The sequence below is a fragment of the Scleropages formosus genome, chromosome 1 (genome assembly GCF_900964775.1).
Source record: "Scleropages formosus chromosome 1, fSclFor1.1, whole genome shotgun sequence".
Taxonomy (NCBI): domain Eukaryota; kingdom Metazoa; phylum Chordata; class Actinopteri; order Osteoglossiformes; family Osteoglossidae; genus Scleropages; species Scleropages formosus.
The window spans coordinates 38704179-38714790 of record NC_041806.1 but is presented as its reverse complement, the minus strand read 5'-3'; the positions used below and the strand labels follow the sequence as shown (position 1 = coordinate 38714790).

Here is a 10612-nt window from a genome sequence, read left to right as displayed (position 1 = left end):
TTCACAAAGCCAAACAAAAAAATAAACCACTTTTGGGAAGCAGTACATTATATTGAAACTGATACTCACTTACATATGCATTCATTTATTTGGCATACACTTTTCTCGAAAGCAACTTCCAATGAACTCTATGTAGTGTTAGCAGCCCACACACCTTATTCACCAAGGCAACTTAAACTGCTAGATACACTACTTACAATGGGTCACTCATCCATACGTCAGTGGAACACACTCTCTGCATCACTCACACACTATGGGTGAACCTGAACAGCATCTCTTCGGACTATACAAGGGAACCCATGCAGACAACATGCAAACTCCACACAAAGCGAGCAGGGATCAAACCCACATCCTCTTGCATCACCCAGGTTCTGTAGGACAGCAGCACTACTTGCTGTGCAACCATGCCACCCACACACATAGGCCTGAAAAAGTTTTATTCTATTGTAAATGATCAACAGGAAGAGAATATAAATACCATCCATAATACCTTAGTGGTGCACAAATCTAGCTGCTGGAAGTAATTCTGTTTATTTTGGATTTAAGTGAGCACTGTTTGGGTGTTGTTCAATGTGAAGTTTTAACGTCTTGCAGAAGGAAAAACTGATTAATCTGCTAATAGGAATAGGTTTATGATTGCTCATAAATGGCTGCTCAGGAAGACAGCATTAAATTGATGATATGATGATTAGGTGGTGTTGATGAGGTCACAGTAGACCAAAATTTCAGAAGGCAATGCAATGCAATGGCCAAGGCATCAGCTATTTATGTGATGGTTGCTGTAGGTATGACTCTTGCTGTCCAGGGTTATTGGCGGCTCACACAACAGCAGGTCATCGTCACCTAGCGTGAAGCTGTTCTCCAAGTTCACAAAGTTGGGGATGTCGAAGTGTGTCAAAACACTAGCATCCTGCATTGATCTTTGCCCTTTCTGGGCTTCCTGAAGAAGAAAACCACTGCAGTCCCTCAAGTTACATTCATTTCCTGTGTTTGCCTTGCCACTCCCCAGCCCAGCCCCGGCTTGCTGCTCCTCCTGGAGGAAGCAGTGGATCAGTGAGCGGGACTCATCTAGCCGAGGTCGAGAGCAGGCCAGGTTCTCCAAGTCCTGAGGGTTACTGATGTCCACAGCGCAGCTGGTATGACGATGGGCTTTCTCATATGGATCAGGATTCCTGTTCCAGACATGGGAAAAGGGCTTAGCTAAGGACACCAAGGGAGTTGACAAGAATAAAAGACAACAAGAATGAAGCAGGAAGGGAGATGATGAGGAATGAGACTTTGAAGAAAAAGATCAAAATGTAGGGGGCACAGATTCTACAATACTCAGAGATGTGTTGATACCCATTTAAATTCAGCAAACAATAAAATCCTATCATTTTGCTGTAGAAGTCAAATATACCCCTAATCTTACCAGTATCACAAAAACTGCATTGTTATTTGGAGGGCAAACTTGAATTTTCTGGCATGTGCTTGTCTGAGTATGTCGTTGTTTAAGAAAATAAATCTAGAGTATAAATCTGATCATCAGTCTCTTTTGTTTCTCTACTGCAATCTTTAGTGTTACAGAAATCAATATTTTCTGTATCTTTCATTTAATGCTTTTTTTTCTAGGTATTTCTACAAGTTTTGTGATATAGGGAAGTCAGGTTATGTTTGCACTGTGTGAAACTGCACTTAGAGCTCATTCATAGCTCAAAAACTCTGAAAACATTTTATAATGAATACAAATATCTTTCTCCTGGCTGTTCTTGATTAAATAGAATGCCTCTCTAGGGCAACCTTGTAGCTTTCTATATAATGCCTGTTGATGGATATCTATTTAACATCCTGTATGTGCATAAAGAAAGAATTGATGTACTCTTTGTTCTTATGAAGAAGATTTTTGTGATGCTGTCAGTTTTCTCATCTAAATTTAAAATTATTCTACAAAATGCACTTTCAAGGGTAGAAAAACAAGCAGTCACCCCATTCTATTAAGTTAAAACATAGTGAATGATCACTCTTACCGAACTGGAAAATAAGTCTATGTTGCAATAACGATATTGCTTTAATTCAAAAGAACCTGAATTGATATATTTTAACTCTGCATATTTTAGTTTGTTTTAATTATTTTGACTGAACCAAGGCGAATGCGGAAGCTGCATTGTTTCTGTTGTCTTTCTGGGTTTCAGTTATGTTCATCAGTCAATTCCAAAACTCAAACTCAATAGAACATCAACTGCAGTATGTTAAAGGGACATATTCTTCACCCTTAACTGCTTAGTTGAGCCCAAAGAAATTCATCTTGTTTACAAAATATTACACAGTTCATTGCAGATTAACATATTCATATCTGTGCAAACAGCATAACCCTCATCAGTAAGGGTACAATTATATGTGTACTGCCTAAGCAGTATACAAACTCTTAAGAATGTCAGACTAGGATGGTTTCTTTTAATATTAAGTGCTCTGCTGAGAAATCAACCATGCCCATATAGTGTGTTGGTCAAGGGATTTTTAAAAGAGAAAATCATGAAGAAAAAAACATCCCGTTTTGACCTCTGTTGCTGTTCTCTCCGAAGCATAGCTCATGAGTTTACAAAATAAAACATAATTAATGACTTAGCTAGAAGTGTTGACAGAGAAAAGTCAACTTCAATTCTAGTCTAGTTTGAAACAGAAAGAATAAAAGTGTGCAACTAATTATTGCATCCATGAATGACTGAAATGCAGGGTTTTATTGTAAAGGTACCAAACCACTGATATGAGAAAAACAGTACTGCAGTGATGCTACTTAACACAGAGAAACCAGAGAAATTTTAAACCATCCTTATCAAAATATGTAGTCATATACTAAATGTAGTCTGTGGAACAGGTACATTAAAAAAAAAGAAAAAAACATGAAGGTTGATTGTGACTAACAGGGCAAAAAATCATTCTACAGAAATGCCATTAGTTCTGCATATTCCTAAAAACAAAGAAGGATTAAGTTGACAGTTTCTTCTTCAACCTTAAGTCCAGGATATCCAGAATATTGACTGAACGTTCAATGGATGACTCTTCCATCCACTGGCAGCACCTACCACTTATCTAACATGTCTGTATGCCAACATGATTACTCCTGTCAAGAGACAAGCATGTATGCAGGAATCAAATGGATGAAGCAAATGATGAAAACAGGGAACATGGTACCTTATGAAAAAGCAAAAATTCAGAAACCACAATCTTTGTCTTTTACATCAGTCTAGATCTCTCTGCTATTCACCCCTTTCATCAAACATGTTGACCTTTGGTACATAAATGACATACATGACCATGTGTCTTCATGTGAGTAGCATTACAAGGGATTAGCTGATAAGGGTGCTGTCCAGGGTTCTGAATGAGAAAAATATATTAAATGAGATGGAGAGTTACTGATGGAGAGCGCAGCGTGTCTGGCCAGTGCCAGCCATGCAGTGGATCTGGGGTTCAAGTCCTGCTTGGGGTGCCCAGCAACGGCCTGGTGTCCCATGTGGGGTGTGTCCCCTCGGCCCTGCACCGTGTGTTGCCAGGTAATGCTCTGGCTCACCACGACCCCACTCGGGATAAGTGGTTATTGACTGTGTGTGAGAGTTGTTGATGCAGCCTTCTGTTTCAGGTTTTAGAAAAGGTAATTTGGGCATATTCTACAATCTCTTCTCTAGAACACGGGAGGTCTTTTCTAAATTATTCTCACATATACCTTGTTCGTTTAAGTTCCGTAACACACCCAGTACATTTTTCAGGAGGCAGTGTTGCAAACGAACTGGATACAGTTATAATTAATCATAATTGTAAATTTGGCTGTCAAAGGGATTGGAGATTTGCTGATGACTGAGAGCACACAAGAATGTAACGACGACAGTCAGAGGCTTACTCTTGGTGTGGGGACCCTGTCTTGGTCAGTAGGGTGAGAACGAAGAACATGAAGATCACGAAGACGGCAAGGCCCACCCAGAAGCCAATCACAATCGAATCTGAAACACAGTCAGGTATGTGTCACATCCCAATGTGCAGCACACCCTGTCCAAGGAGGCACTGAATAAGGACTAGAAGACACTGGCACCAGCTGCTGTCATACCAGATATTTGTCATGTGACGATATCTCATGAACCTGATGGGTTCGTCTTTCTAATAGCTTGAGTAGATGGACCAAAACAGGGGTGTGACTAAAATAACACACAGACAGAGACAGGATGATGCAGCAGAAAAACCGATTGCTCATAAATGTTGCATTTGTGCAGAGGAACAAAGGTCATTATAGTTTACTTTTCATATCTCATTTGCAAATAAAATAAATATCATTCACTGGCCTCCCATCAGCTAATTGAGCTGCGGGAACAAGTGGCGTGGAACAGCATTCTTTTCAGACTCCATAGAACAGAACAGCCTTAATCAACTTTTCATTACTGCGAAAAAGTATTTGCCCAATTTTGTCGGTTTTTCTATCTTTTTGGCATTAAATTTCATCAGTTCTAGCAATATATGAATGGAGCCTGAGAGAGAAAAAGTATGCCAGTACTGTCATTTCCTTGGTGTGGAAGATAATGGAAGGCGCATCATAAGTGTGAAAAAGTAATTCCTCTTCGTAGTCAACTGTGAGATATAATTCAGTATGTTTTGGCATTTTACTACAGCTTGAAGACTTCTCATGGTCTGATCACACTGATCTTCACAAGATCTCCAGCATTGCTTCCTCATTCGCCAAAGTTTTGTCCTCCCCACACCGGTGATAACAAGTAGAGTGAATTGCTGAGCCAACCTTCTGTAATCTCTTCCCCTTAACCTAAGAAACCACACAGTGAGACTCTAGTCAGACTGCATTGTAAACAACCTGACAGGATTGTTAGCTACAGCAGGATTCGGGGAATCTGCCAAGTGAGGCTGTGCAGGGACCTGGAAGTGCTGAGAATTCTGAGTCTTGTGAAAGTCCTGCTTACAAAGATTTCACACTGGCAAATGATTTTAAAAACTTGTTTTTGTGTTTTTTGATTAAGCCTTTGAAAAAACCAGAGATGTTCATAACTATATCAGGTGAGATGCATCATTAACTACATTAACGCAACAGGATAAAATTCTGTGATGTGACTAGATGCGAAATCTAAGAGAAAATCTTTCCATACAGAACATTATTCATTTCTATAAGATGTTTTCTCATTCCTATAAACACAGCTGTCTGTGCATGTCCCTCAGCACAGAAGAAGATGTTAGTTCTGTTTTCTTTCTCCCATAGTTATTGTGCTAAATTTCCGCTATCTGAACGGTTTTCAAACCCCTTCAACAAAGCCCGCAATCTGGACTTTGTAATATCATCTGTGCAGGTTAGCCATCATAAATGTGACTACTCTAAAAAGTAAACCTGGACATAATATGTGCTCTGCATAGCCAGTGAAATCCCTGCTCATATAATTTTTATACAGATGAAAAGAGGTTTGATTCCACGTATCTCAAACACATCGTAAAAAAAAAAAGCTGAGCCTGTAGTTAGTTTTTTCTAATTAATCCCTACCCATGTATGTTAATTCTATTGAACTGAAAACCAAAAGGTTAGTTTTTCTCAGAAGAAAATACAGGTATACCCCAATAAACAAACTCCTGGTTTACAGATTTTCGGTATAACAGCCTTATAAAAGTTGTATCCTTGTTTTGTATACAAACTGCTCCAAGTACTAGGTTCTTTTTCGGATGTTTGAGGTAGTTTTCTCGAATAATATAGAAGATGTGAGCCAACAAGGCGCAGACTTTCCCCCGATGATCTAAAAGTCATGAACCAACCAGACACAGACTATTCAACAATGTATAATAACCTCTTCTTAACCTTCTTTTACCTTGTTTTTCTAGTGTTTTTTATAGTATTGAGAAATGTTTTCTTTATCAATGTTTTTTTGTTCACATACCTCTTTACACCCCTTTCAGACTTCCTTTTCCCCTGATCTTGTAAGTGCTTGATAAACATGTGTTTGTTAACTAATTTTTTATACACAGTTTAATAATGGAAAAGCCTATATGTAGCTACTCATGCATGGTGGTATGTAACAAATTGACTGTATTCTAGAATCATGTGTCTACATCCAGTCTCTCCTTCTGTTGATGTAATGCACTCAATGTATTTTTCTCTAAGATGTACATTTCTTTGAAGAAAATGTTGTAAATACATCACTACATAGTAACCATTATAAGCTGCTTTGGAGAAAAGTGTCTGCAAAATAGAGGGGGGTGTGGTGGCGCAGTGGGTTGGACCACAGTCCTACTCTCTAGTGGGTCTGGGGTTCGAATCCCGCTTGGGGTGCCTTGCGGCGGACTGGCGTCCCGTCCTGGGTGTGTCCTCTCCCCCTCCGGCCTTACGCCCTGTGTTGCCGGGTAGGCTCCGGTTCCCCGTGACCCCGTAAGGGACAAGCGGTTCTGAAAATGTGTGTGTGTGTCTGCAAAATAAATAAATGTAAATGTAGTGTAACTGCCTTTTGAATGGTTACTTGTACTTAGTGTACAGTAATTTTGTAAAAAAATAAAATTTCAGCCCTAATTTAGTCTCTTAATTTCCATTTTAATTGTTTTTAAGGGGGTGCGGTGGTGTAGTGGGTTGGACCACAGTCCTGCTCTCCGGTGGGTCTGGGGTTCGAGTCCCGCTTGGGGTGCCTTGCGACGGACTGGCGTCCCGCCCTGGGTGTGTCCCCTCCCCCTCCGGCCTTACGCCCTGTGTTACCGGGTAGGCTCCGGTTCCCCGTGACCCCGTATGGGACAAGCGGTTCTGAAAATGTGTGTGTGTGTGTGAAAATTGTTTTTAATATCTCATCATCCAAATGTTTTGATGACTATTTCCTGAGACTATTTTTAATTTTTTGGAGGGTGTTTCCCCATTTAAATATATAATGGGAAATAGTGGGGAATGGGGATAATAATAATGGGAAAAGACCATCTGGTTTAGAGACTCTTGGTACATGAACCATTTTCACTAATGAATTAGGTCTGTATAATGGGGGATACCTGTATTAGCTATAACATAAATGACAGATGGAAAAATGTTCCCTTTTCACCCTTACTGAGACATATAGAAGTACAAAATCAAAGTGATAAATATTTAAAAATATACAGATACCAAATACACACACTTTCAGAACCACTTGTCCCATACGTGGTCACGGGGAACCGGAGCCTACCCGGCAACACAGGGCGTAAGGCCGGAGGGGGAGGGGACACACCCAGGACAGGACGCCAGTCCACCGCAAGGCACCCCAAGCGGGACTCGAACCCCAGACCCACCGGAGAGCAGGACTGTGGCCCAACCCACTGCGCCACCGCACCCCCTGCACCAAATACAAACTATAAACATTATCGACATTTTCAAGTCTTTAAATTTTATCTTAAATGTGGCTCAATGCCTCCTTCTTATGTCATTTACTGAGTTGTTGCTGGAAATAACACTTTAGACTGCCAGAAGAACACAATAAACGACTATGAGGGGGCTTGTGATATAAGCATTTGCAGTGTCCAGAGAAGGGTTATTTTATTTCTGCATGGCTGCAGGAGTACGGCTGGAAGACCACTTAAATGACACAATAACAAGTACAAAGGAAGAATGGAATAATAGTTGAAGGACTGTTAGATTGCATTGGGCAAATCCTCTTGATCTTTTGTCCACTTGAGACATCACATCTTAAAAGCCACTAAGTAAATCTGACTGCTGATTTATACTTATCAGCCTCAGCACTCCAAAATGACAGGGAAACATTTGTTTTTTTAAGTTTTGTGTCTTGCAGTAGTGTCCCCATATAATGAATAATCATCACGTAGTATAGCGGTTAGAGCTGTCAGCTTGTAAACAGAAAGCTCCCTGTTTCAAATCCCATAGGACCCTTGATGAAGGTGCTTATCCATGGATAGCCAGCTGTACACACTTGTGAATCACTGTAAAGTTAACTATCTAATATTGTTAGTAACTTTGGGCAAAGGCATTAGCTAAGTAACAATCAAAACATAACAATCCAAAGGAATCACTCAGGATATAAGCAAAATTCAATACACTTTTATAGAGTGCTCTTCTCACGCAGTGACACAGAGTGCTTGAACAAAAGCATCAAGCAAGGAAACAAAGACGACAGTTGACTACAGACTAGTGTAATACATTAACAATGCATTTATTAAAGCTATCAGTATGCCTACTGGCAACGAAGGAAAGGAACAATAAACTCCCAAGTAAAAGTAAATGGAGAAATAAAAACCCCTGGGGGTCCAAGTGCTAGTGGCTGCCCACCCCACCCGGGCATTCTAAATTAGCACTTTATGTTACATATTGCTTAATCTGTTCTATACATAGTTCAAACAGAGATGTTTACTTTATATATTATTTTATAAAACATGCACATTTTGGTATAGAGTAAACAAACAGAAAGACTGTTACCCAACTTTTGAGAGCATAAGTCTATGTTGATGTTTTATTGCCTTTTTACAGGACATAAAGAAAGCAGTATTTTCAAGGACACTCGATTCATCTGACTAATAATTGCATCAGATACTGTATTTCACAATGATTAATGATGAAATTTGTGCTCATCTGCGCAACGTCTTAAAACTTTGGAGTAAATGTTTTTTTTTTTTTTTAATTACGCATCCAGTGTCTGTCGGTGCCTTATGCATATCGTTAAAAGGGGATTTCAATTTTACTCAGACCTTGAAAGCTGTTTATTTTTTTTTTTATTTTTTTTCTTCAGTTACTAAGCAATGCGATCTATATTCAGCCCAGTCAATGTGTAAATAAGCGGAAAGCGTAGCGAGATCACACCAGAGGGATTAAATGTGATGATGAAGGCAACGATGATCATAATGATGGTGATGATGAGCATCACTCACATCTGTGGGCTCTGAGACCCTCGAAGGACACCGGCTCATCATCGTCATAATATTCGTATTCCCACACGTAGTGGGCTGCGCCGCTGCTGGAATTGCGGGATCCGGACATGAGAAGCGCTTCTCGAAAGTCGCCGAAGCTGGAGAGCAGCAGGAAGAGACAGAGAGACAGAGCGTTGGAGTGTTGGAATGAGAATTCATATGCACCTTTCAAAATTGAATTTCTATAAATAAACCACGTTTCTTCTTGCATCGCGGTCAAATGAAGGCGTGGTGTGTCAACGCCATCCAACCTACTGAGCGAGTTACACTGGCTAAGGTGCAGAAGACTATATATACAATAATACGTGCGTATCTTCTTGTCACACTATGAAACAAGACTCGCACAAGTAAGTAAAAAATATAAAAAAAAATAAAACGCAATATGCTGTGCAAATTGAATTTGTACCCACGAGCTTCTAGTCCCCAAAATCACGAACACCTGAATTGCAAATTTTTCAAAAATAAAAAGAAATTTAAAAAAATAAAAATAAAAACCCGGGCAAAACCCGATCCTGTGCACCTTCACTTTATTACCTGCAAGCGGGTCTGATAGCTGATACCGGCGCTTCTGAGGCTCGTTTGCAGCATCCGGGTTCGCGCGCAGATCCGCCGTAATGCGCGAGAGCGAGCTAGTGTGTGAGCGCGCGCGCGTGCGCCACGGGGTACAGCGCGCGGGGTTTGGCACCGTCGCGAAACGCACATTTTACAAGAGGATTCGAGAAATAACTCGTCAGAAACGAAACGGACAACACTGGAGTGACTTTGACTTCGTTTGTTTCAGCAGAAGATAACCGGTTATTAATTAGGGTCGCTTCTTGATAACAGACGTTTTGCCCCGGGAAATTTGCATCGTGCCGCCGCAAGACTGTCACACTTGTCGCGGGGAACCGGACAGTAAGTGGCTCATACACGTCAGGGGATGGAATTTCGCTTAAAAAAAGTGACTGAAAAGTTCAAGTTCCTCGTGGTGACGGAGGAAATGTCACGTTGGCGGGTCGCTTCGGCTGAGAAGGGGCGGAGCTCGTGCAGGAAGCGCGCGCCACCCTCTGCCCCAGACCGCAATCGGCGTGGCGGTGTTGCAGTCTCAACTTAGCGCCTGCCTCTCATTGCACCCTGACAAGCACTCTCTTTGTACTCCACATTTTCATTGAAATACATCGCTTACAAAAAGATACTTGACAAAAACTTTTTGCTCAGAGTCCTATACGTACAGTATATACTGTACTGTAGACCAGGCCTTGTACCGCACGCCACCAGGTACTGAATTTCGGTCACTTCGAGTTCAATGGGACAAACAGCTGAAATAAATTGATTATTAATTTATCACTTTTAATAATAATTGTTAGAGCCGCTGCCTTTGGAACCAAAGGTTGCAGGTTCAATTCCTACCTTCTGCTCTAATACCCATGAGCAAGGTACTTACCCAAAATTGCTCTAGGAAAAACTACCCAGCTATATAAATGGGTATGTATAGTTGTTAGCACCTGAACATTGTAAGTCATTTCTGAAAAAAAAATGCCAGCTAAATGAATAAATTTAAACATCTGAGTGGCACTCAGGTGACAGTCTTACAGAGTAAATAACATAAAACTACAGCTGATGTGGTACTTTGCCCAGGAGTCCTCTGCACTCTGTGCATCTTGCAAAAATAAGGAATATGGAATACAGAAATTTTCTCTGTAAGAGAAGCATTTCACCTTAAAACCTTGCTGTTGTTCTTCACGCAGAC

The 10612-nt window shown here is 40.7% G+C and overlaps 1 protein-coding gene across 1 annotated transcript; it reads right to left on the bottom strand.

Moving 5' to 3' along the window:
• Positions 1–757: 757 nt before the first annotated feature.
• LOC108929206 (melanocortin-2 receptor accessory protein 2A-like) lies at positions 758–9481 on the bottom strand. The gene is made up of 4 exons (XM_018743567.1): positions 9418–9481; positions 8845–8981; positions 3875–3974; positions 758–1172 (listed from the first exon to the last, which is right to left on the bottom strand). Exons 2-4 carry the CDS (start codon positions 8951–8953, stop codon positions 758–760), a joined length of 624 nt encoding a protein of 207 aa, XP_018599083.1. The 5' UTR covers positions 8954–8981; positions 9418–9481.
• Positions 9482–10612: the final 1131 nt, after the last annotated feature.

Bases quoted from the DNA above. Each gene is read 5' to 3' on its own strand.
- LOC108929206 (XM_018743567.1), bottom strand. From the start codon at position 8,953: ATGTCCGGATCCCGCAATTCCAGCAGCGGCGCAGCCCACTACGTGTGG. The intron at 3,975-8,844 runs GTGAGTGATGCT...ACTGTGTTTCAG, and splicing joins GGGTCTCAGAGCCCACAGAT to ATTCGATTGTGATTGGCTTC. The intron at 1,173-3,874 runs GTAAGCCTCTGA...TGTCTGGAACAG, and splicing joins ACAGGGTCCCCACACCAAGA to GAATCCTGATCCATATGAGA.